At 46.6% G+C, this 24,524-nt stretch overlaps 6 protein-coding genes across 6 annotated transcripts; 2 read left to right on the forward strand and 4 right to left on the reverse strand.

Annotated features, from left to right (window-relative positions):
* Nucleotides 1-11,302: 11,302 nt before the first annotated feature.
* On the reverse strand, nt 11,303-12,473 carry BDV27DRAFT_2440 (WSC domain-containing protein). The gene is made up of 3 exons (XM_032076114.1): nt 12,080-12,473; nt 11,518-12,023; nt 11,303-11,455 (listed from the first exon to the last, which is right to left on the reverse strand). Exons 1-3 carry the CDS (start codon nt 12,378-12,380, stop codon nt 11,429-11,431), a joined length of 834 nt encoding a protein of 277 aa, XP_031927072.1. The 5' UTR covers nt 12,381-12,473; the 3' UTR covers nt 11,303-11,428.
* A 2,287-nt stretch (nt 12,474-14,760) lies between these two features.
* Nucleotides 14,761-15,693, reverse strand: BDV27DRAFT_129212 (uncharacterized protein). Its single transcript, XM_032067144.1, has one exon. The coding sequence runs from the start codon at nt 15,423-15,425 to the stop codon at nt 15,030-15,032; it is 396 nt and encodes a 131-aa protein (XP_031927073.1). The 5' UTR covers nt 15,426-15,693; the 3' UTR covers nt 14,761-15,029.
* Nucleotides 15,694-16,937: 1,244 nt separating this feature from the next.
* Nucleotides 16,938-18,374, reverse strand: BDV27DRAFT_2452 (CDP-diacylglycerol-serine O-phosphatidyltransferase). The gene is made up of 6 exons (XM_032076118.1): nt 18,172-18,374; nt 18,059-18,116; nt 17,956-17,993; nt 17,883-17,894; nt 17,641-17,822; nt 16,938-17,589 (listed from the first exon to the last, which is right to left on the reverse strand). Exons 1-6 carry the CDS (start codon nt 18,242-18,244, stop codon nt 17,221-17,223), a joined length of 732 nt encoding a protein of 243 aa, XP_031927074.1. The 5' UTR covers nt 18,245-18,374; the 3' UTR covers nt 16,938-17,220.
* Nucleotides 18,375-18,527: 153 nt separating this feature from the next.
* Nucleotides 18,528-19,657, reverse strand: BDV27DRAFT_129218 (H/ACA ribonucleoprotein complex subunit GAR1/NAF1). The gene is made up of 6 exons (XM_032067145.1): nt 19,539-19,657; nt 19,422-19,469; nt 19,267-19,367; nt 19,062-19,207; nt 18,977-19,005; nt 18,528-18,920 (listed from the first exon to the last, which is right to left on the reverse strand). Exons 1-6 carry the CDS (start codon nt 19,612-19,614, stop codon nt 18,694-18,696), a joined length of 627 nt encoding a protein of 208 aa, XP_031927075.1. The 5' UTR covers nt 19,615-19,657; the 3' UTR covers nt 18,528-18,693.
* A 155-nt stretch (nt 19,658-19,812) lies between these two features.
* On the forward strand, nt 19,813-22,639 carry BDV27DRAFT_129219 (threonine--tRNA ligase THS1). Its single transcript, XM_032067146.1, has 6 exons — nt 19,813-19,930; nt 19,995-20,436; nt 20,491-20,755; nt 20,808-21,383; nt 21,437-22,109; nt 22,176-22,639. Exons 1-6 carry the CDS (start codon nt 19,876-19,878, stop codon nt 22,328-22,330), a joined length of 2,166 nt encoding a protein of 721 aa, XP_031927076.1. The 5' UTR covers nt 19,813-19,875; the 3' UTR covers nt 22,331-22,639.
* A 258-nt stretch (nt 22,640-22,897) lies between these two features.
* BDV27DRAFT_129220 (glycosyltransferase family 31 protein) lies at nt 22,898-24,487 on the forward strand. Its single transcript, XM_032067147.1, has one exon. It carries the CDS (start codon nt 23,058-23,060, stop codon nt 24,474-24,476), a length of 1,419 nt encoding a protein of 472 aa, XP_031927077.1. The 5' UTR covers nt 22,898-23,057; the 3' UTR covers nt 24,477-24,487.
* Nucleotides 24,488-24,524: the final 37 nt, after the last annotated feature.

The raw sequence follows: 24,524 nt of genomic DNA on the forward strand, positions 1-24,524 counted from the left end.
TTCAAACGGTACGACTGGGTCGACTAAGGGTTAGAGCGACAGGGATCAGGCCCAAATACACTTCAACGGCTTTCTGTTGGTGTGATGCCACTGCATCGCGAAAGCACCCAACAGAGCCATGGTTGCTGGATCTTCATTCCCCAGCGCCACGACGATCCAGAAATATTGACCTATAATTCAATTTAGACCAATCTATTTGGGTTAGAAGACAAAAAAGGAGTATTAAGGAGAAGATGAAGGCCAGACTCAACGTGGACCATTCTCAGGCCACATCGAGCATTTTCAACAACCCTAACACTACGAGGCTTTTTAATCACTACTATGACTAGTCGTTGTAGTCGCTGGAGCACTGATACAATCTTTTTTGGAAATTCCAGAACAACTACCAGACCAATATCTAATCCAAGTATTTTGAGGCTACCGATATGTAGCATAAGATTTGGTAGATAGGAGTATAAAAACTGGCACGGTTGTTAAGGATAATAATAATGATCAATCACAGTAGAAGTTTGGGATTCAGCTGCATGTATGGGTATTAGTGGGAAGTGTTGGTACGATGAATATCTCATGATTGGCTCCCTCGTATCTTCGTTCGGGTCCTACCCTCTTTTTTTTTTTTTTTTTTTATTTAGTTTCCTTTTTGCTTTTTCCCACACAATCCACCGTGTCATAAGGTAATTACTACGACTCCCAAACTACAAGTGGAATCTCAGGTTTAAAGCCTCAATGGGGTCCACTCTGGAGATGCACTTGACCTCCTAAACCATCAATGATCCACCACAACCAGCCAAGATCCAGAACCACTTCCGTACGGAGGAAGTTTGTAATGTGGAAACCCATCCGTCGGTCAAATCGAATTTTGACACCGAACAGCTAAGGCTCGGTCGTTAGCCTTGGGAAAAGAGGCATATATCGCGAGTCGCGACCCAACCTGCAAAATAACCGAAAAAGGAAAAAGAAGAAATCAATTGTTTCAACAATCGCCATATCACCGCCAAAGGAGAATAATCTTAAGAAATGAAATGAATAACCTAAAAGCTATTAATAACAACACCCCCCTCGGATAAATCAGCATTGTGTATGGGTAAGCATTGCCCACTGGAATGCTGATAGACTTTTGGACGAATGGAATTTGTCATGGTTACCCTCGCCAGCGTGAGCGTGCCAAAAGCAAAGCCCCTCCAACGGTGTGTGCCCCACTTGCCCAGGGGGTCAAGAAAACTCCAAGATAGCCAAAAAGTGTTCATTCTCCCCTTTGAGCCGTAGTTTCTTTGGTCGGAAGCAATTCATGCGGTCCGACAGGTGCGTCCGTCTAATGCTTAGGTCTCCACTCCTGTCGCCTGGCCAGTGTCATAGCACCAACGATCGATCTCGGCGTCGGCTCCTTAAATTTTCTTTTGTTAGTAGGGCAGATTCATATCATGTGTACTCCATATGTGCGCGTGGATTGATTGTCACATTTTCATCACTGGCCTATTACCCGGTGGAGTTTAGCCTCGTCGTAAATGCAAGGTAGGCGGTTCCCCTTGCCCTTCCAAGTTCCCACAGCTTGAAAGCTACCGTCGATCGTGTGGTCGGTTCCAAGGCTTCTTCCCCATGCTTGGGAGTCTGCCTGCCAAAGCGATTGATTTTCCTATCCAACCCGTCTGTCTCCTTGCAAAGAATGCACATTATCCGACTGTCGCGGAAATGATCCATGGTTGCTGATTGGCGTCTATTTACATGGCATACATACCTCCTGTTGGAATGGAAGCATATCCCAGGTCAAACCACGTGCGCCAACGTTGACGAGAGGAATTAGCAGCATCGGGAAGAGCCCGATAATCCCAGTCACAAATTTCCAATAAGCACCTTACTCTCACCGGCCAATGACCCCCCAGGGAATAATATGAGTATCGGACTTGCCGGTAAACTTATCGGCTATTCCGCCTGGTAGTACTGTCGTAGAGAGTCATTAATTCCTAAGGTACCCAGATCCAGCGGGGTCATGTTCTGGAGCACTGGAAATCACGGAAGAGGGAGACCCAGAATTCAAACTCTCCAACACCTCTTCCACAATGCAACAAAGAAATTTTAGTTTGACCCAGCCCTGTGGGTCAGTGTCGACCATATCTATTATCTACGCAGTATGCCCGTCTAAGTTATCCCCTGGTCCATCCCAACAACGTGTGCTTTAGCTTGTTTCATCGATCCAGTTGATCATTGCCTCGGGGAACCAAAGGGGGCAGATCACATAAGTAGGTTTCCCTTTTAATATACGCATTTGAAATGAAGGTCCCCTTCGGGCTAGCCGAATGACAAAATCGGAATTGAACGGCAAAGTAAACATGGCTCAAGGTGGGGAAGACTAGGGAGGTGTCGGGGAACAAACAGGGTGTACGGAGTAATTCTGGGGAATCTCAAGCTCCAGGCGAGCGGCATGAGTTGACAACCACGGTCCGTAGGTCAACTACTTTTCTTATTCCAAATTCAATGAACTTACCATTTTGCGCACGGCTCCTATCGGCTTCTCAAGCGATATGTTGTAGACGAGAGAATCGCCAGCACAGGCGGGGCAGCATCCGGAAGACAAGGTTGGTGGAAATATATCAAGATTCTGCGCGACGCAGAGCAATACACGCGTATCAACTTCCATAGTAAGCGGGCTTCCATGGCTCTTCCATGCGTCTTCTAAACCCCGAATTGTGGTGACTCACGGCTAAATTCTTGCAACCTGGATCATTTGGTTCCCCTGGCTCGATAATCTCGGTCGTTGATAGATTAATCTAATAGCGTTCCAATCGAGATTGTGCATCGTATTTGCGTAGTATATTTTTTTTTTTTTTTTGGTGGGGGAGGGGCCTTTGTAGCTCAGGCAATGCGTAAAAACTCAGAGGCATACAACACCTGAGGTGTCTATTGAAGCGTGTAGGACCTGTAGGTATGCTAGAATCTAACCCATCCAGGGAATGCTTGGCGAATGCGTCCAGCAGAGCGATCCTGGGAGGTACAGGCTTAAGCACACTACTCTGTACAGTTGGAGGCACTAATGTGTTAGCTGTTAGTACTGTCATCATCATCATCTGCCCCCAATAGCCCCCCAGTACAACTGCGATGTAGCACTAGTACCCAGCCCTGAGGATGCCATGGGGACATCATGCAGCCTGCATTGGTTCGAGAACAATCACGTGGAAGAGGCCCATTGCAGCGTTGATGATCCTTCCGCGTAAGGTGAGTAACATCGCGCTACTGCAGTAAGAAACTCTGCGGTTTTGGAATGTCATACACAATAGGGTTAGAATTCCAAAACGACTGTCCTCATGCACGGATATTGTTGCTTGACTACATCATGGGTTCACGAAACAGTATGTACTCCATATGCGGTTCCCATGATGCTTGTACAAAGCAACAAGTGCTCATCAACTTGGTAATAACTGACTAACAGGCCGTACATGCATCTTTTGAGTCATGTGCTGAGGATCTCCACCAAATTTATGGAACCGATATTACGCACTAACCTGTAGTAGACTAGCCAAGCCAACACCTGCTAGGGACGGTGATTGGACAAGCCCCTGAATGCTAAACCGAACGGGATGCACTCATCCGCACCTGAGGTTTGGTTGTGAGAAGTGTATGTACAGAATATGTCCGGAGCGCTTATGGACATTATTATCTGCATCACTCTTCTGGCCCACCCACGGCTGCTGAAGTGTGCCCTCATTCCCACACCTATATAGAGCACATACAAGCAAAAACACAACTTCCAAATCCTCAGGAGCAGTCCGTACTAAACCCTTTAGATCGGAATCACGGCAGAGAACTGGAGTCCGTGGTGGCAGGATCCACCGCCGGAGCCAGAATCTGCCCCGGGTCGGCCGTGCGTTCTAACCCTCAAATTTCAAGCCCATAGGTCCAGGTTCTTCCTGGGAAGGTTTACTGCATAGGCCCAATAGTTCCGGAGATATGGCGTACGTCTCCGGACTCGGATCCGACAGGTCTCGACCGTACGCGCTAATTATTGGCTTTTGATTGACAGGTGATTTCGGTTCGGTCATAATTCCTTGATGTTCTTGTCACTGCCCTTCTTGATCAACGTCATGAGGGCCTTGACTTCAAATTGCATACTTTTTTGGGTTACCATCATGCGGCCCACTCGGTTCGGTCATAACAGAAAGAAACATCCGAGTTCTTGTCTGATCCAATGACAGATGATAGCAGTCCAAGTTGCTACTCCTTAGTACTGTGATCACTGTGCAGTGCTCAGCCCAGAACTCATAGGAGATAAGGTTCGAGATAGTGTAAAAATAGAAATCTTGCATGAAGAGATCAAGTACTGTACAAATCAGAGGGCAGTTCCCGTCAGTCAGCCTTGCCTGAGGCTGTGAAGGATTATGTAAAAAGTTAGTCAGTGATCGTCGCTGGGTAATCATCGGCTCTTATCAGGGAATCATGATGCATGAGAGCCCTGCGTAGCATTTTTCGAGAGGAAAGAAAGAAAGGAAAAGGGAAAAAAAAAAGGAAAGGAGCCAATCCAAGTGAGGAAAATTCCGCGAAGCAAAGCCCAAAGTGACCACTGACTAGAGCCTCATATCATCGTCGATATCACCCTATGTATGGAGACTGGAGAGAAGAGATCGAGTTATGTTTTTGAACGCAATTACCTAGTTCGTTGGCCACTTGGACAAAGCTTTGAGCGAGCAATCTGGCGAAGTGGTACTTTGACACGATAGTCGACCGCGGGATACATTACTCTCAGGTCCGTACCAATGAAGAGGTATCTGCATATACCTGTAGAGGTGACGATCTCCACCGGTTTCAAGTTATGAGGGAAATGATACCCTACCGACTCCGCTATGGGTTCAATTAATAAAAGGAAAAATGCCTTCCGTTGGAAAAAAAAAAAAAATCTCAGTTACTTAAACTTCACCCGTGGGTGGTTCTTCTGTCGAGTGGGACCCTTGTCTATGCATACCTGATCGGGCATAGACATCCACTCGCGGATTGGCTTGCCGGGTGAGAAAGGGCCAATTAGATTTAGTCCGTCGCGTTTTAATCCTTTTTAGTCCTTTTCACTAACCCGTCTTGAGGAATTCCTGGGTGGTTCGGAGTGACCAAGACTCCAACGGAATAACTACGGGCGGCTCCTACCGTACTGAACTAGCTCCTCTTGCTATATGATCTTCTTTCGCTTTTCCCATGGCTCGCTTCAACCTAGATTGGTCCCACTCACTCTTTGATATCCAGTGACATTTTCTCCCCCACTGGCTAAAATAGGTAGTGTCACGAATTGCCCGTTTTAGTAAAATGTTTTGACGATCCCGCTGGTGGGCAAGCAGGTCTACTGGCTTTTGTCAGAATCATGCGTATAATTCATTGTACACTTTAGAGACTAAATTGCCATGTCAATTTCCAGGTTTTTCGACAAGGAACCGCAACTGAAACCAGCGAGAATTAGGAGAAATGCACCTGAAGGATTATTGGATATTGCCGAGGCCAAGGTGATAGAATTGTCGGCCAACCGGTGATGATCCCGAGGCTGCTTCAGCCTCCCAGATGTCAATCGGGGCTACATATTTGCCCAGCGGACTGGGATCAACGATGCTTCATAGCTATTACCCCTTCATATCATACACATTTATATAGTGTAAGCTTTGTCGGGCCTTTGGCTACATGAAACACCCCAGAGCCATCCGTTGTTGTGGTTGTTCGACTTATTTCGAGTATTGTACGTATTGTATTGAGGCTCTACCTAAAGATACCCACGTAAAGCACGTTAGCGAGACTCTCGTAGAACCATTGGTCCAGAACGCTCGCTATACGTTTGGCCTCGCTTTGCTCCGGCCTACCCTAAATCCGTGCAATTGGCAACTTCCACTAATCTTGTAGCGCCCGACAACATGCTCCTCGCTTCATCGCCCAGAGAATCCTACTGGGGCAAATGATCGGCCGAACTTGCACACGGAACTGGTCGATCTTGCCGGCGGGGCAGATTAATTTTAAACACTGAGGGACTGGGTTGTACTGAGTACGTCTTTGGCTTTTGCTACGTACTACGTACTCCGAACTGTATACCGTATGAAGTTACGACTTCGTTGATTACGGCGAAGTCCGGAATTGAGCCCGCAGTATCTGGATGTACATTGATACTCTTTCGGGAGAGGTGCTGATTGACGGTAGCAAATCAGTGCTAAAAAAAATGCTAAGATCTAAATTTTCGGCTTAGGTATGCCTTACGCAATGCCTTGGATGCCTCAGTGGACTGCGCACTATTCTTGTAGCTGCAGCACGGGGGCCATTCAGTCAGCCTTAGACCAGGGTGCCATGCGCTGAGCTAGGGGGTGAAGGAGGGGACAAAACGTGGCCTACCTTGAGGTGTGGCATGATCTGACTGATTAGTACCATCGTTGAGGATCAGGACCGGGCCAAAGACCGGCTATCACAGGCATGGTTGTCACCTTGACATCTACCGGGTCGTCAGTGCATAACTATCCATCCTCTTCACTAGGTGATTGGTCCTCTCGGTTGACCATTATACCACCTAGTAAGTAATATCGATCCTGATAGGGGACGGTCCGCCACGTTCATCTAGACCGAACCCCGGGGGGCTCCCCATTAGATGAAGAGAAATTGCTACATCACCAACTTTCCCGATACTAGTGCGACCAAATAAATGAGAATTAATTTCTTCAGCTGGTCCCACTCAAGAGAATCAAGAAAAATAACGACAGATAACGCTGGAAGGATTCAGATCCCCGCTGGAACGTGCAGTTAGTCCATGCATGCGGACCTCCCACATTGGCTTGGGCGAGACGCCGTTTACCATACTAATTGGCAGGTAAGTCATGATTAATTTATTACCGCCAGTCTCATTCGTCTGTCATCATTATTGTCCATCTGGCAGAACCTGATCCTTGCGGACACCAGGTCCATTGGAATGTTCCATCCGACCACACGTGTGCAAGAGCCTCTGTTACCTTTTCATGGCGATCATGCACCATTTGGTTGGGACCAGGCTATTCTATGTAGTGGTATTTCTCAATCCCTCAAGTATTATTATTTTTTTTCTTTTTTTCTTTTTTTCTTTTTTTTTTTTTTTTTTTTGTTGGCCCCTCTCCTCTCTTTCTTTCCCTGAGTCACTGGATATATCGGATATTGAATCCACTCTCAACCCTGACTCAAAAGGACAAAGTACCTGGAGCCGATGGACTAGAGAGATATCGATTGAGGGGAATATGACAGGCCATCAAATCCCGAGGACTACACCGTACAGGATACTCCATACAGGCAGCGATATTATGCAGCCCAAGGACATAAGACCGCTAAGTCGCAACATACTTCCGAAAGCAGATAAGCGCGCTGCAAATTCCATTAGTAAACATTTTCCTGCCTGAGGTTTGGCATGGTTAGACCCCAACACAAGCTTCTATCACTCAACCAACATCCTACCCATTCTGGGATTGGCCCATACTATGCATAGCAACCCATTTCTATTATTCGCTGTCAAGCACTAGTAACTCTTGTCATCGTCCAGAAGACCCTCCGTGGATGGTTGCGATTCGTTTCTGCAGCATCCTGTTTAAATTACCAAAACCAATGGCATTCTAATATTGGCTGCTATTGCCGGATAGTATATATTGCCTTGGCCAAACGTGCAGGGTGTTGCATCCATGGTTAGGATGATCTTCATATCCACTACTCAACACGTGCGAAATAGAACGCCACCTTAATAACCAGGACACAACTATCTCGAATATGGGAAATGCAACCTCACATTATGCCGGGTGGTAAAGCGGCTTCCGGGGTGTGACACTCTGAACAATTCCGGGCGTATATATGCCACAGACGTCATATAGTACGGCTTCTGGCGACTCCAAACCAAGCCCATGTGCACCATCCTTGTAAATACCATGCACACTATAAATGTATAGTTCCGTATCCTAGTACATACCCAGCTAAGTTTCAGAAAGTTCCAAAAGGCAATCCCCGTGGCAGCCAACAACAACCACAACAACCCAAGGTCATCCATAATCCTAGCACTGATAGACCCTTCCACTTACTGAATTCGGTTCGCCGTGAGATTCTCCTCACGAACCAACCATGCCGATTCTTTATTGATCCTTGCCACGTTGTGCCTCGTGGCCAAGGACTAGGCGCATTCTGACATCTCGGTATTTTTAGCCCTGGGACGCCTTAGGGTCCATTTTTACCCCTCGTTTAATCCCCGTCCAGTCGCTGAATTCAACCACCATTTTTTTTTTTTTTTTTTTTTTAAGATCTCACCATGCAGTCTGCGTGCTTACTTACTGGCGGTTTGTGTCTTTTTGAAACAAGTACCCTTATGCATGTAAGCTGCGTCCGTTCCCCAAACTGATGGTTTCAAGTGAGGGGTGTCTGTACCTATATTTATCAACATGCAATTTTGAAACGAGTTTCTTCTGCATTGCTTCATGTTTGGGGCGTGGGGCGTGGGGCATCACCGTGCAGAAATGGCATTCAGCTCCGTCATGTCAGCATCTTCATTCTATTTCTTTTCACGTCATACTCCTGCAGCAAACTACTTATCGTAGGCGAGACACAGCCTTTCGACTACTACTACTACTACTACTACTACTACTACTACTACTACTACTACTTGCGTCTTACTATGTTTTTAGTCTGCATGGTTTGTGGGAATTTCAATACATATTCTATATTTATCCTGAGATCTTCATCCGGATATCCGGTCACTGCCGCGATTTTGAGGTCGGATGTTTGTCCGATGTTTGTCGACTGGACGTCCAGTGGGCTGGTTCTCGTTTTGTTGAGCTGGCATACTATTGTTTGGTGATGTCCGATGATCTATCAAGGAAAGACTTTGGTTATTGTAAATACTCGCACATCTTGTGCTTGTGGCCGGAAATATATATACACATATACTCCATTGCACATTGGACCACAACAGAACATAGGATTATATAGATTAGAAATTAGATCATCGAGACAATCAACCAGGAACCCAAAATCACATTGATAAGATAAATAAGTTTATAGAGAAGATTCCAAAATTCTCTCAATCGAGCAAAAATTCTGTGATGGAATCACACAGCTCGCCATGATTTGCAAATATTCACCAAATCCAGTCAAAACAAACATATCTACTCAGACTACATAAACACCATCAATCTGAACTTCCCATAACCAAAGGGATCCATGGCCTTCAAACGGCTTATTCAACGTCACCCCATTCTGAATCCGATAACCTCTAATATATATTATCCGCCTGCATAGCTAAACCGTCTCAATAGTTAGGCTTTAGTAGATCAATAGACTTTTGATTGATTAATTGATATATACTATTAACGTCGGAGGAAATAGGCAAGAAACAAGGAAGCGTTGAAAGCCCATCAAGGGAGCGGAATAGCGAAACAGAGAAGTCGCGACTCGCTGGCGGCAAAAGCAACCTCACCACCATACCTTCATATCTTATACTTGTATGTAAATGAAATAGCTTCACCAAGAGCTTAGGCTGCACCTGCACACCTGGTCACTTACATTGTGGACTAGCTGCGTCAGGGGTTAATGGAAAATATTGCCACAATCATTTGCAGAGCGATGAAAAGCTTCAGGAACACAGAGCTATTGAAGTGCATGCACTTTATCTCAAAGGGTGATTGATCTATTGGTCTCAAGCCAACGAGAGCTGGTAGCGGATGACAGTTTCTTTGACCCAGAGGCCTATCGGCCTAAGTCTATGTAGACGGCCGATTTGTCTACATTGAAACTACTATTCATGAAGCAGTTTCGTGTGCGGGATTTGCTACTGCGGGGCTCTATATCATTAATGAAGCAAGTAACAGCTATCCGAGACACGAAGATGGGCAAAAGGATATATCTAAGAAGAAATATCGGACGTAGTCTTATGATTGGTGTTCTTGGTGATTGGTATAGGGTGTCAACATGCGGTGGTGCTTTGGATAGGCTCTGGGATACTCATATACATATCTCCGTAGTATACACTAGATTCTATAGAAAGCTCAAAGAAGAGAAAATATGGTGATAGAATTGACCGCATCAGAACGACTAGTAGGAATGAGATCATCTATAATGGAAAGCTTATGCAAAGGAGGTTAGGAACGTATGATTTAAGGTGGCACAGTACGTAGCTTGCCATAGAGAGGTACGCTCACAGATTCCAATAGGCTACTAAACATTTAAATGAAGGTGCGCCTTGGCCGCACATGGGGACCAGAGTTGACGTCGGTATGATACATGTCATATGGGAATGGTGGTTTTTTGCTGTCTTGACCCTCAGATACCAACCAGCAAGTAGTGGTCGGTGTATTGTACAGAAGAGAGCTTCCCCGATTGCTAATATTCTGACAGCCAGTAGTCTGATGTGTAGTCTTAGGCGTTCTTTCTGGATGTTAAATGTTAGATAGGTGAGGGCGAAGTACCCCAGATTAATGAATATAGAGGGTAATAGACGTCACAAGGCTGCTGACGATCTCCTCCTGGACAAATTATAAATACCGATTGAAGTTGAATGTAAGTGGACCGTTTAGGAAGGATTCATAGACTGTATAGAGAGAGGTAGGCAGAGAGAGTTGCTAGGATCTCGCTAAAGATTGTGGTTGGGATGCGAAACAGATCCTGTGGGCAACGTTTCGTGAACGGAATAATAGCGTTCAAGTTCAGATGGCTAGGTAAATCGAGATCAAACAAGAGTGGTATCCATTCATTCTTCGCATTAACTACAGGCTCAGCCATCATCTTACTTACAGTTCCCCAAGCATACCAACAACATTAGGGAGATGATGGCCAAGGGAAGTTCAGTAAATCGCAAATAAATAGAAACATCAAACGAAAAGAAAGCAACCAAGGCGGGATAGCCTCAGCGCACGAACAAAAAGGTATGAGGGAACAGAAATATGTTCAGAAAACTCAAGAATACTTCACCGCAGAACGCCTTTTCAAAATACAAGTTCCCTGGTCGACATACCGCAGTCTAAACCCAGAACTAAACTTCTGACCCTCCCGGGTATCTTGTGACCGTTCACACATTCATAAGGCCAAGTCCGGGCCGATTCCTTCCAAGTGGACGCAGCATTCTCGTTCGAAGGCTGCGATGATGATATCGTCCTTGACTCCCCGAACACGTCACGGGGCGTTGCTGGATTATGGAAGTAGGGATGCGTTGCAGTTCCAGACTCGAACAACATGTTGCAAACAAAGGTAGACAGTGAGACGTCGTAACTTATCTACAGAATATGCCTCCAGGATATCGCAAGGTCGCCAGATAGAACGCGGTAGAGGGGAAATCAAAAATGAAATCGAAGGAATGTATGAAAGTCGAGCGTTAAATCGCAAACTAATTTATGTATATCAGGAACAAGTCGCACTAGTGGCCCAGGCTGTTTTCAATAAATTCACTAGGGGCATGGTCCACTTGGGAGGTTCAGAGTTCTTGAATTTAATAGCGGCGATCGGGATTGGTCACCTAGAACACGTTTAGCAAATTGTATTGCGTGGCAACACGCGATCAAGGGCACATGGTATTACCTGCAAAATTCGACGGGAGAAGTCTTGATCATCATCGATGCTGCCATTGCTTTGGCGCCGCTGTGCCATGAAGTCACCGTCAAACCTAGAATCAGACATGGAGCTTTGGGACATGGGCTTGGCGCCAAAGTTGTCGATATTGTTGTTCCGATACTGTTCGGGCATGTTGGAACGGTTCCTAAACCGCCATAGAAAGAAGATGGCTCCCACCAAAGCACAGAAACCAACAACTCCCACGACGACGCCAGCGGCGATAGCAGCAGTATTCGACCCAGAATTTTTCTCCTTCTTTTGCTCGGCACCCTGCGTCGTCATTTCGCTATCCGACGTCTTGAACACTGTTTGTCCACCAGAAGTAGTAACAACAGTCCCTCCATTGGTGGTAGTCGAGGTTCCACTCTCGGTGCTAGAGGAGGAGCTCGAGGAGGAGGAGGATGAGGATGAGTAGCTATCCACGTTCTCTTCGATACCCGTGAGATACACGGAAAAGGCATTGTTACCACCACCTGTAAAATGACACATCAGTACTCAAGAGCAGGGGCTGAGTCGGAAAACTACATACACATCACATCAGGCCATCCAGCACATTTGACATTGCAGCTGCTATCATCCGTCTTAGCCGACGTTGCCGGTAATTGGTTACCGCAAAGACAGTTTGTGCCCTTTGCTAAGGCAAAAACAGCATAATTATCCTTCAAGCAGAGCTTCTGACAATATCCGTTACTTTGGTACGTATAAGAGCCCTGATCCTTCAACGGTGTCGAATCATCATAGCATCCCTTGTCGACTTGTGTCTGTGCGTTCACTGCTGCAATGAGAAGGGCGGAGGCTGCAAGAACCGACTTCATCGTGAATGATTTCATGTTGTAGATGTAGATGTATCGGATATCAATTGCAAAGGGGTATCAGTGTCTGGACACCTGCTCCAGACAGTATGGTTGTTATGCTAACGGTTAAGCGAAGGAAAGAGGGACGACCGGCGTAACCCTTTTAGACCACTGAGGTTATTTGAGATCCTGTTTCGCAGTGGACTTTCCGAAAGGCGACAAAATGACCGCGACGACCTTCAGGGGTCAGGTTCGCGTAAATAATTCGACGTTATTAACCGTGACACAGTCGATGAAACGCGCAGCTAATCAAGGGCCGCTGACGAGCGAAAGGATAGTTGAAGAAGTTAGGTTAATGCGATGGCGATGGGAAAAAGAATGTTGGGTTGTTTGTCAAGGGCGGTTCTTAGGCGGGGAAGACTTTGAGGACCGGACGTTTCAAGCGCCCCTTTCTGCCGAGAGGAGTTTAATGAACGTCCTTAACAGGAAACTTAGAAGGTCGCTCAGATCACCCGCGGCAACAGCGAACTGGTACGGAAGCGAACGAAGGCTGGCTCGGAGAATTTCGAAGAGGGGAGGATATATTGATGTAATCGCCAATGTTTGCACTTAAACAAGGGGGAACGATAGAAAATAGGAAGAGAACTGAAATCTTAACGAAAGCAACCGGAGACAAACCCCTCCGAGTGAAGAACAAGAAGAGAGAACGAGTGTCTTTTGTCCGAAAGTAGGAAGGAACGGAAGGAAAAGGGAAGGGGAAGGGAAAGGAAGGATACTAGGTAGGGGTCTGCTGAGACTGAACGAATGACTTGACGGGGGGAGGGTTACCTACAGTACAGGGAGATTGACACGGAAGAACTCCTCCGTAATGATTGGTACCTACTTGATTTACCGGGCGATTAAGCGACGCACCTCCTAGAGAATACACAGCATTCACTACTAAGGCTACTACGAGTTTAACCAGTGACTTGATTTCTAAGCTTAGATTAGGCTCTTACAGTAAAAGTGCCATTAAAGTCGAATTATCATGACCTACATCATTATCATCAATAGTTTCCAAATAAATGGAACGGAATATAACCATGGATGGTACTTACCGTTGTATCTTTAGGGGTCGTTTCCAAACGGAGGGTGACCCTGGATATGCAGGGCGGTAATTTTTGTCCCGCGTACCAAAGTTTCACTACTTCAATCAGAGCGCGACCACAGATTATATAAGCAATACCATGAACGGATTGGCTAATCAGAAATCCAGGGGCACAACGATCCCTTTCCAATTCGGTATTCATGAGCGGATTGAAAAGTGGAGTATCAACATACGCTATACCTATATGGGGAAGGTCATGGGCTTGGTGTGATTATTTGTGGCAGCGCTGCATTAATGAAAAGAGGGGATGATGTACAGTCATGATTTCCCCATAGGTTCTTTCTTCTTCTATGGATCAAATGACATTGCAAGAAAAGGTATGACCATCGAGGGTGGACATATTCTTGAAGAGTTGGAGATAGCGACATCATCCAACAGAATCTCGATCGATAGTAAGGAATATGGCCCGTATGAACCTGGGCTATCTATACCTCATATGAACAAACAAACGGCTAGGAAGCTCACTTGGCCATCCATGGTTACACCCAACATCCTGTCCCTTTTTTTGTTTCAGTGTGGATGAACAAATCTCATGTTCGCTTGCGACTGTGGTGTACCAACATAAGCAGCCCGAGGTCGAGTGATATTACTACAGTGCCTTGAATGCCCATCAGCCACACTGGAAGTGTTATGATATCCTCTGCGGAGCATACTCTGAAGAGTACACTAAGCTTCTAACGTGAATGCAAAGAATTAATCAATAGCGATGTGAACCGTTTTCCTTCACCAGAAGGTTTGCCGCGTCAGTGCACAGCTCCTTGCTCCATACCTTCACTAGCGGGGATAATAACCCCATAAGCAGCCAACGGAACACCCGGACCTTTTTCTCCAAAGAAAACGCGGGAAAGCAATGGATGGCTGGCTGGCTGTTCTGCACCATTTCTCGAAGGCAAGCCCGTGCACTTCTGGTCTTCTCTGGTACAGACTACAGGGTCCAAATTTTGGCAGCCCATAACAGCTCACTCCACGAGATACTACGCCCGAGGCGTGGCAAACGAGATATTACCGCCGAATTTGCGCATCAGCAGGTACCATTTTTAATTCGAAGTCGACTAGACCTTTTTGATCCTGATGTGCGGCAACGAGCCAATTACAAGCGAACAGTCTGTCGTTTATGGAGCCTGGAAGCCGTGTTTGGTCAGCACCAATAGAGGGCTGCGTCATGCAGACCCATGCAGATCTTGTCACTAATAGAGGAGACCAAATTACATATTCTGTACTTAAGAGACTTAATAGACTCTTACATGTCCGACGTTGCTCTTCGTTTTTGGCCGTAATAGGTACTTCTGAAAGTAAGGCGCCACAGAAATAATTTGCCTGAGTATTGACTTGGGGCTGCATGTATTTGCGCGCCCACCAAGTCTTCACCGTCATGAGAAATTTCTTCGTTATTGGGGTGAAACAAAACGAGAGACACGGAACCGTTCCTTGGGTTCAAGCGGACACTCCCGGAGTGGACCTGGAATCCTGACCCTGGGTGTCGATGCGGATCCTCCGAAACCGTAAAGAAAATGTAGGTAGGGTTCGTTGTACCATCATTACGCAGAAATGAGTCCATACACAATACAAAGTTGAATGATGGGCACTGAGTTAGTTCGAAGAATGTACACGTCACATGACAGATGTGGTCCAAACACAGTCAAGGGATCGACGAGCAAAAGCTGCAAGCTGCAGCATTGTGACTTGGGGAAAAAACCGCAGAGGGCGTTTATAAGGCGCAAATCCAACCGCTTACCATCTACTCCGTATGATTTGACGGAAAACGAGAAAAAGTTCGACAAGGTACAGCGCTTAACGGAGCAAAGCTTACTCGAGGCTTCCGGTCGATAAATATCGTACTCGTCAACATATATCCCATTCAGAACGACTGGATATTTCATGTTGCTCCCCGACGGACATTCCGATGATGGTCTGCATGCATTTAACAACACCATATCAGCACGCGACACGTAGGCGGTGTTCCTGCTTACTTTCGGGTACGCTTGTGAAATGGAATTTAAGCTTATTCTTTTGTTTCATATCACCAACGCATGGGGAAGACGACATACGTAGTTCGAATTCCACGGAGCAGCCCAGAACTGCAGCACAAGGCGCTAATATTGCAGGGATCGGGGACGAATATTATTACCGCGCTCCACATTACCAAGGACGAGGCATTGTCTTTTGAAATCAAAAGGAGGTACGGAGTACAATTATCATCTTCAGAAGTATCCAACTGGGATTCGGTTCAACTATTTCCCCAAAGGGTGACGAAGGACTGGTCGAAGCGCACTGCATCAACTAACCACTGCCCTACTAAGAGAAGTGGATTAACCAGATTTATCCGAGTTGCCTTTCTTCGGCAGGAACAAATTAATAAGATCGGCTTGGGAACAAAACCAAGATACAGCTCCCTCCACTGATACAAGCGAGGAACCAACACAAACATCAAACGAAAAGAAGAAACCTCACCAATAATAGAATAATATCAACGCCCCCTACTGTAAGGTACCATGGCGCTCTCGCCAATACTAAGAATAAACTGGACAAAACTCTCCTTCCTTTCTTGGCTCCCAGGGAAAATTCTCGGTCAACGTGAAACAAACGCCTCGAGAGGTCTAGAATGTGTCAGTGCCCCACGGGCGACCTGTCAACATTTCCATAATTATCCAACACAGGTAACACTATGTACTACTAGCCTCACTTGGGCGGTTTCTTTGTATTATTTTTTGCCCTGTATTTTTCCTCCCAGAGAAAGTGAGTGGCAATTTGAGGTTCCTTGTGGATCTCACCGGGCAACTGGCAACAATCACTCATATAGGAAAGTTTTTCATCCTTCCACGTGCATGTGACAAGAATCTCCTAGGGAAGTGGACATGGGAACGCAGGAATAACTATCGATGGTTGATCCATTTGTATCGGTCCAGCTCTTCTTTTTGTTTTATTAGCACGAGTCTTCAGATGTGCGAGGTGTTGATGCAATTTCTTTTTAGCATCTACTCCGCAGGGATTGTTTGATGTACTTGCGGGCATGCGTCCTGTTGTCAGTAGTTATCGAGAACTATTTTCATAGATTGACTCGGTGATTCTTCTACAGTACTATTGTAATCGCTACTATTTTGGGTGGGTAGTGGTAATAGCGGATCTGACATTGTTTTGTGTGTGAGCGTGTGTGAGTGTGACTCAAGGACAGTGTATGTTGAGCTCCCTGCATACAGTAAGGGAATGTCTGGAACTAGTATACACTGCCTGGACACGCGTACAGTGGCTTTTCTCGAAACGCAAGTATGGAGGTAGAGTAGAAGGTTTGGAGTGATCCTATATCGAAAAGATATGTTATTTGAACATAGGCTTGAAGTGGCTATTCCCTGTAAAATAAGGGACGCTACCGTACGTGAATCGGTTTATTCATGACATGCATTATTCTGTGTTTAGCTCTCAACAAAAGACTTGTGTATTCGGTGCGTAAATCTTATGCCTACTTTACCAAGCAGTGAATGATAGAATGGATTTACGAAGGTCAGCCTAGCAAACAAAATGGCCAGACCAGTAAGACTATCCGCAGCTCTTCGCAATCCAAATTTTCTTCGTCAAAACAGCATTATCTTCAGGAAATGCTTCGTGACCGCTTTCGTTCTAGCTTAGTTACATATATATGCTAAAGTCTCATCAACACTTTTCTATCAATTAAAGATTCCAATACAGGAATGCCTTTTGTCTTTTCACTTGTCGGTGCAAAGCTTTTGGTGTTCAGGGTTTGGGGATATGTATAGACTTGCTGACCATCAGGCAGCCATGCAGAACAAACAACAACGCCACAGGGTGAAATTCAAAAGCCGTGCCCTGCGCAATAACGCCCAGCGGTAGGTCTTCTTGAATCCATCCCTGAGAAACCCAGTAAGCCATGAGCGATGCAATGGATAGTGTTGTCGGAATCGGCGTGCCCTCAAAATATTTCGACTTTCCAGTCTTGTCCTTGGGAAGTACGGCAACTGTCACGTTGAACCGGGCTAACCGTGTCAGGCCACAAAGGACGAAAAAAGCTAGGAGGAGGTGGTCGACATTTGTGCGGACTCCGAGAGCGAAGGCTGCCGCGGCCGGTGCCATACCAAAGGAAATCTAAAAGCGACCGTAAGTATTTCGTCATATCAACATACCAGATCAGCATACCAAATCTGCCAAGGAGTCGAGCTCTTGTCCCATGAGCGATGACTTGTTCCTCCACCTTGCAATCTTTCCATCCATAAAATCAAAGAAAAGCCCGAAAGGCATAAATCCAAGCGCAGACCAGATAGCACCATAGTCATGGGGGTCTCCTAGACAGTAACGCATAGACGAGAGGACAGACATAACTGTTCGTAAAAGTCAGTAAAGGCTGGCGTTGAATTGCGAATATCAGGGAGTAGGCTTGCCTCCACAAAATCCTATGAATCATAATTAGCAAATCTTGGCAAACATACAGCATGAGGAAATCCAATATATTACCATTAAGCTCAGTTACTAGATCTGCAAGATGCAAAGCCCTGACGTAAAAATGTCCAGTCAGCGGAGAGATTTATTACAAGATGTCGCCGAGGTAAAGACTGACCTGACCATGCTGAAGTGCCCTGTTTCCGCAGACAGAAGCATCTTCTGCTTTTCCTGGCCTGATATATCTGAGTTTCCATATCCTTGATCGGTCTAGCAATGATCAGAGCTTACCTCCGTCGCCGGCGGGCGGGACACCGCTATTCGTAGAAGTATTCGACGGCATGACCGATGACCTACGAGACATGCTCAATTCGAATTTCAACGATAAATAAGAACTCGCCAAATGAGTGCAATATAAATTGTGAAGCTTTGATTAATGTCGACAGCGGTGGGAAAGTTGCGAAAAGGTGAGGGATTTGCTAGCGGTTGCAGAAAGGATGTTGACAGGCCGCACAAGATTCTACGGCTCGGCATGTGTCCCCAGACGTCATTTCCAGGCGGTGTCGTGCTGCGCCACAGACACCAGCCACATCTAAAAAAACCCGAGTAAGGAACTACGAATAAGCACAAGTCATTTTGGCAGGTTCTTCAATCGTATAATAACATTCATTTAATGGCTGAATTAGACTACAGCCTTTGCGAATAGGCAAGCCACCTAGGATGCACAGAAAAATTGACACAAAAAGTTCCTGCAAAAGCTCCCGTTTTCCCATAACGCCGTAATAAGACAGTGCTAAGCAAGACGGAGACTGTCTAACGTCGGAAACCTCCACGAGGTCCTCCTCTGCCGCCTCCCCTGGAGAAGCCACCGCTTCCACCACGGAAGCCTCCGCCTCCTCTAGCTCCACCACGGAAGCCACCTCCTCCTCTAGGAGCGCCAAATCCGCCGCGTCCACCTCTCGCTCCACCGCGAGGGCCTCCTCTACCACCGCGAGCACCACCCCTGGCAGCGCCTCCGGCTCTCTTAGGCTTAGCAGCACCTGCATGGTTGTCAGTAATATGCGCAATATATGTTCGGTCGTAGATGGGATCCTACCCGGTGGTGGCTTAGGCTTAGGAAGGAACCTATGATCATCAGGTCAATACTGTTCGCAAAGTACACATAGAGGAATGATTCATACTTCTCCAAAGGCAGGAGCTTATCCCCACCGATGTAGACCTTGTCACCAGGCTTGAAAGAAGTTGCGACAATTCCTTCCTGGGGCTTGATGGTGAAGTAGACCTGGTTGATGGGACCAAGAACCTCGTCGACTTTTCCAATAGGTGTCTGAAGTAACATATTAGTCCTCATTTCATTCCCAAGCGTACATCTTCGGTGACTCGTACTTTGTTCTCTAGGTAGATAGGAGCATTGAAATAAGGAATCTTCGGGTTGATCGATTCGCACACCATCTCGCCCTCACAAGCATGCATAAAAGATCCCATCTCTAAATGAAATCAGTAAACTGCTATGGTCTGAGGATCGCATCGGTATTCTATACCCAAAACTTGTGCTGGTGGTCCCATTGGCTGCTGGAAGCCTCCGCGGCCTATCCGACGAAATTTTCGTTAGTCCTCGCTCATCTCAACCACCACGTCCGAGAATTGGATTCACTAACCACCACGGCCACCGAAGGAACCTCCGCGATTGGCACCAGTGGCAAAGCCACCGCGACCTCCTCCTCGAAAAGACATATTGACTTGGTTGTTGAGATTGACCTGTAAGAACGGACGGAACCCGGAGAAGTTTTCAAATGGTGGGAAGCTCGAAACGGTAAAGTGTCGCTAGCCTCCAGGGCAGTTTTAAGTCACGTGGCTTACCGCCTTCCGTCCCTCACTGCTGGTTGGGTTAAAGATCTATCCCGATATGCTGCAAAAGAGTCATCGTCGCTGGCCAACCCCTCCTTCCCCGTTTTTTTCCCCCTGATCGTTCCTTTGTCGTTGCGGGATACAGCCATGGCTTCTGAAGGTTCGAAAGATCTAGCCGTCAGGTCCGCTCCGGGCGCCCAAGGTGAATCATCATCAACCCCGCCAAATGTTTGCGAATACCCCTCCTAATCAGTCAATCGTATCAGGTGCCGGTTCGTTACCCGATTTCATAATTGAGCGCAACAACTTCTTCGAGGAGCTTTGGCAGCAATATCTCGAGGAGACCAAGAACAAGCCTCACCCCGAAATTAACGTCACCCTGGAACCCGGTAACGGCAACAAGGAACAGGTCTCCGCCAAAGCCTGGGAAACTACCCCCGCTCAGCTTCTCAAGAATGTGCCCAAGGAACTGAGTGCTACTATTGTGCTTGCAAAGGTCGATAACGAACTCTGGGACTTGGGCCGACCTTTGGAAGGCGACTGCACTGTCTCTTATGTGCGATTCGAGGATCCCGAAGGAAGGGAAGTCTTCTGGCACTCTAGTGCTCACTGCCTGGGCGAGGCTTGCGAGTGTGAATATGGATGTCTGCTCTCTCATGGACCTCCCACCCCACAGGGTTTCTTCTATGATATGGCCATGCCCGATAAGTGCGTCCCAGAAAGAAACAGGTCTATCTCGACTGGTTACTGACACTGCCATAGCCGTGTTGTAAGAGAGACCGATTGGCCAGCATTGGACAAGCACGCAAACCGTGTCTTCAAGGAGAAGCAGAGCTTTGACAGATTAGAAGTTACGAAAGAGAACTTGAAGAAGATGTTCGCCTACAGCAAGTACAAGCTGCATTATATCGATAAACTGGTGACCGGAGAAAAGAGCACTGTTTATAGATGCGGTACCTTGGTCGACCTTTGCAGAGGTCCCCACATTCAAAGCACTGGCAAGATTAAGACCTTCAAGATCATGCAGGTAGGACATTGAGGAGTCATCCTATAAAACCGCCAGGCTAATTGCTTTTTAGAACTCATCTGCTTACTTCCTTGGCGACCAAAGCAATGACTCTCTGCAGCGTATCCGTGGTGTTGCCTTCCCCGATAAGAAGCAAATGCAAGAACATTTGAAGTTCCTAGAGGAAGCAGAAAAGCGCAACCATGTGAAGATCGGCAAAGAACAGGAGCTCTTCTTCTTTGATGAAGTCTCCCCCGGATGCCCCTTCTTGCTCCCCAACGGTACCAAGATCTTCAATGCTCTTCAGACCCTCTTGCGATCAGAGTATCGTAAGCGTGGCTACCAGGAAGTCCAGACACCTAACATGTACGACGTTGGCATCTGGAAGACTTCTGGACACTGGGCTCACTACAAGGATGACATGTTTAAGCTTGACGTTGAGAAGAGAGAGTGGGCTCTTAAGCCTATGAACTGCCCCGGGCATTTCGTCCTTTTCGGTCATCGCGAGAGAAGTTACAGAGAACTTCCGTTGCGTATTGCAGACTTTGGTGTTCTACACAGAAACGAGGCATCTGGTGCACTAAGTGGACTCACCCGTGTCCGGAAGTTCCAGCAAGATGATACCCATATCTTCTGTACTCAGGATCAGGTAATTTTCCTCAGGATCTTCTTCCTTCTCTCCATCTCACTGACGTTTTGAAGATTACCTCAGAAATTGAGGGGCTATTCGATTTCCTTCAATCTATCTATGGGCTTTTCGGCTTCACTTTCAAGCTGAAGCTTTCCACTCGTCCAGAAAAGTACCTTGGAGAACTCGAAACTTGGAATTATGCCGAAGAGCAGCTTAAAGCGGCCATGACTAAGTTCAAGGGCGATGACTGGACCATCGATGAGGGTGACGGTGCCTTCTACGGACCTAAGATCGACATCACTATCGCTGACGCTCTCAAGCGAGAGTTCCAGTGTGCCACTATCCAGCTTGATTACCAGGCTCCCATCAACTTCAAGCTTGAGTACATGAGCAACGAAAAGGCCGACAAGAGCCAAGCGGCTGCCGAGTCGGCCGAGGGCGAGAACAAGTCTAGCGAGCCTGGCCCTGGCCGTGCTCGTCCTGTCGTCATCCACAGAGCTATCATCGGTAGCTTTGAGCGATTCCTGGGAATCTTGATTGAGCACTTTGGCGGCAAGTGGCCTTTCTGGATCAGCCCTCGCCAAATCCTGATTGTTCCTGTCATGCCTGCTGTAAACGACTACGTGGAAGAGCTGCAGACTATCCTGCGCGGTGATAAGCTGAACGTCGATATTGACATCAGCGGAAACACCATGCAGAAGAAGATCCGTACTGGACAGCTGGCCCAGTACAACTTTATTTTCGGTATGTTACGGCCCGACTGAGCATATGTCTAGCCTGTTATTGTGATGTACTAACTAAGTGAAACAGTCGTTGGTGCTCAAGAGAAGGAGGCTCGCACTGTCAACATCCGCAATCGTGATGACCCTGCAACGCAGAAGCAAGGTGTCATGATTCCTCTCGAGGAGGCACGCGAAAAGCTTCGGGCTCTCAGGAAAGAGCGCAGGCTCGTCAACTCTCTGTAGAGTGGCTTTCCATAGGCCTTTTCTCACGCTTTCTCTTGTTGCTTGTTCCAGAAACGATAAATTTAAGCGTCGCATAGCATCATCAAGATACTAGAAAGCATAGAGGCATTGAGGAACAACGATAAAAAGTTGAATGAAGCAATGATGTTCCAAAAGGAGACGAATTGATGTGATAAATCATGTTTTGGAGAATATTTCCACGTGCAACAACTGGTCTACCATTACGGTAGATACAGTACATGTTTTTCTTATTGTATTGTGCGTTTGTAGGTGCAAGATTTATTGAATATGAGAAAAGTTATGCCTTGATATGTGAAAAGATCCCCTCACAAAGTTGTTGACTTAAAAGTTTGCAGAATTTCTAGTACAAGTCATAACTTAATCTATAGCACTAGTACCCAACGTGGTTATGACAACCAGGACCCGTCAATTGGGGTGATTTGATCGACCATTCAGATTGGGATCTTCGGGATTGCTCAGCCGCAACCCTGGGCGGCAGCCCTTTTCCCTTGACTGAAACAAGGGTCTCATCATTTACCTTTTCTCTTCTCTATTTTCCTTTTTCACTTTCGACTCTTTTCCGCCCATAGCGGGCCTAGAACTAAAACTTTTCTCCCTTCCCTTCCTTTCCTTTTACTTAATTTTAGCCCTTCATTAAATGGTTCAATTTGGATAATCAATCATATAGAACGACGATTAATGAGATATTAGCTATGCTCGGGTCGCGATGCAGGCGCGCTATTACTCTTTGCTTCAATGGCGCCGATCCACTGCCGTGATAGCTGTCGCCACTTCACTTTTGCTCATTTCCACAGTATTCCTTTTCTATTCGCGACATCATATTGATATTAGTCCTATCCCCAATGCTCAGCCCCCTTCATCTTTCGGTAATAGCAGTGCTTGCTACGTGGATCTTGACCTACTGAGAACACACGCGTCCAATTCCTCCGTGGAATATGCTCGATTGGAGATATCTGTTGTGCGAACCAAGAACTTTACTGGTTTCTCAGATTCACTCGATGTACCAATTCCCACATACCAGACGGTAAAACTGGATACGAAGAATCATACAGAGCTACTGCCAGAGAAGAGATGTGCTACGTCGGTGACAATACATGCCCCTGTGGTGGCTCCACGCCCTAATGCATCACACTTGATATTTGGCGTCGCAACATCCACGGAGAGATTGTATGATTCTCTTGATGCTTTCGCACACTGGGCGGGAGGAACAAATGCACACATTGTAGCTGTGGTTGACGATGAAGGCTCAGTGAGGCAGTCCGAGAAACGGGCGAAAAAACTGGATATTCGCCTCACTATTATCCAAAACTCAGATGATTTGCTAGATCGGTATTTTTCCTTGCTCCGGACCCTTTTTGAGCGCAGGGATGAGCTTACTAAGTGGATCGTCCTAATTGACGATGACACTTTCTTTCCTTCAATGAAGAATCTCGTGCAACGGTTGGCGACGTATGATCCGACGGAGCCGCAGTATATAGGAGCACTCACCGAGGATATCTCGCAGATGTATTATGGGAGCCATATGGCGTACGGCGGTGCTGGGATATTCCTCTCCATTCCTCTTGTTCAACAGCTCAATGCAGTTTTCCGCAATTGCTATGATTTTAAAGGCGCCGGTGATCGAATGATTGCGCGGTGTATCTACAGCCAGACCACAACGAAATTCAAATGGGAGTATGGCCTCCATCAGTTAGACCTTCGTGGCGATGCGTCCGGGTTCTACGAATCAGGCCGTCCATTGCCGCTCTCATTGCATCATTGGAAATCCTGGTTCCACGCCGACATGGTTGCTCTCAGCAAGGTGGCTGCCATCTGCGGCGAGGACTGTCTGCTGCGACGTTGGCAGTTGTCAGATGATTGGTATCTGATAAACGGGTTTTCCGTTGTTAAATACTCATTGCCCTTGCAGGATTCGATTTCCATGGAGCAGACCTGGGACAACAGTAAATACAAAGGCCCGGATCCATTCGAATATAGTTTGGGCCCATTGCGTAGCAAGGACGAGGACAAGGTCTCCTTCCGGTTGAAAGAAGCAATTGCAGAGACAGACAGAGTTCGCCAGATATATGTTCGAGCGCGAGAGGAACCTCAAGTTATAGAGGTGATCTGGAAACTCAGATCTTGATTGCCTTTTCTTTTCTTTCTTTTCTTTTCTTTCTTTTTTTTTTTTTTT

This window comes from Aspergillus caelatus, assembly GCF_009193585.1.
Source record: "Aspergillus caelatus strain CBS 763.97 unplaced genomic scaffold BDV27scaffold_100, whole genome shotgun sequence".
Classification (NCBI taxonomy): Eukaryota; Fungi; Ascomycota; class Eurotiomycetes; order Eurotiales; family Aspergillaceae; genus Aspergillus; species Aspergillus caelatus.

Bases quoted from the DNA above. Each gene is read 5' to 3' on its own strand.
- BDV27DRAFT_2440 (XM_032076114.1), bottom strand. From the start codon at position 12,380: ATGAAATCATTCACGATGAAGTCGGTTCTTGCAGCCTCCGCCCTTCTC. The intron at 12,024-12,079 runs GTATGTAGTTTT...GTCATTTTACAG, and splicing joins TGGATGGCCTGATGTGATGT to GTGGTGGTAACAATGCCTTT. The intron at 11,456-11,517 runs GTAATACCATGT...AACGTGTTCTAG, and splicing joins TCTCCCGTCGAATTTTGCAG to GTGACCAATCCCGATCGCCG.
- BDV27DRAFT_129212 (XM_032067144.1), bottom strand. From the start codon at position 15,425: ATGGTGTTGTTAAATGCATGCAGACCATCATCGGAATGTCCGTCGGGG.
- BDV27DRAFT_2452 (XM_032076118.1), bottom strand. From the start codon at position 18,244: ATGTCTCGTAGGTCATCGGTCATGCCGTCGAATACTTCTACGAATAGC. The intron at 18,117-18,171 runs GTAAGCTCTGAT...CAGATATATCAG, and splicing joins CCCGCCCGCCGGCGACGGAG to GCCAGGAAAAGCAGAAGATG. The intron at 17,590-17,640 runs GTATGCTGATCT...GGTCGCTTTTAG, and splicing joins TCGACTCCTTGGCAGATTTG to ATTTCCTTTGGTATGGCACC.
- BDV27DRAFT_129218 (XM_032067145.1), bottom strand. From the start codon at position 19,614: ATGTCTTTTCGAGGAGGAGGTCGCGGTGGCTTTGCCACTGGTGCCAAT. The intron at 19,208-19,266 runs GTACGAGTCACC...ATGTTACTTCAG, and splicing joins CTATCTACCTAGAGAACAAA to ACACCTATTGGAAAAGTCGA. The intron at 19,006-19,061 runs GTATGAATCATT...TGATGATCATAG, and splicing joins AAGCTCCTGCCTTTGGAGAA to GTTCCTTCCTAAGCCTAAGC.
- BDV27DRAFT_129219 (XM_032067146.1), top strand. From the start codon at position 19,876: ATGGCTTCTGAAGGTTCGAAAGATCTAGCCGTCAGGTCCGCTCCGGGC. The intron at 21,384-21,436 runs GTAATTTTCCTC...GACGTTTTGAAG, and splicing joins TCTTCTGTACTCAGGATCAG to ATTACCTCAGAAATTGAGGG. The intron at 22,110-22,175 runs GTATGTTACGGC...TAAGTGAAACAG, and splicing joins CCAGTACAACTTTATTTTCG to TCGTTGGTGCTCAAGAGAAG.
- BDV27DRAFT_129220 (XM_032067147.1), top strand. From the start codon at position 23,058: ATGCAGGCGCGCTATTACTCTTTGCTTCAATGGCGCCGATCCACTGCC.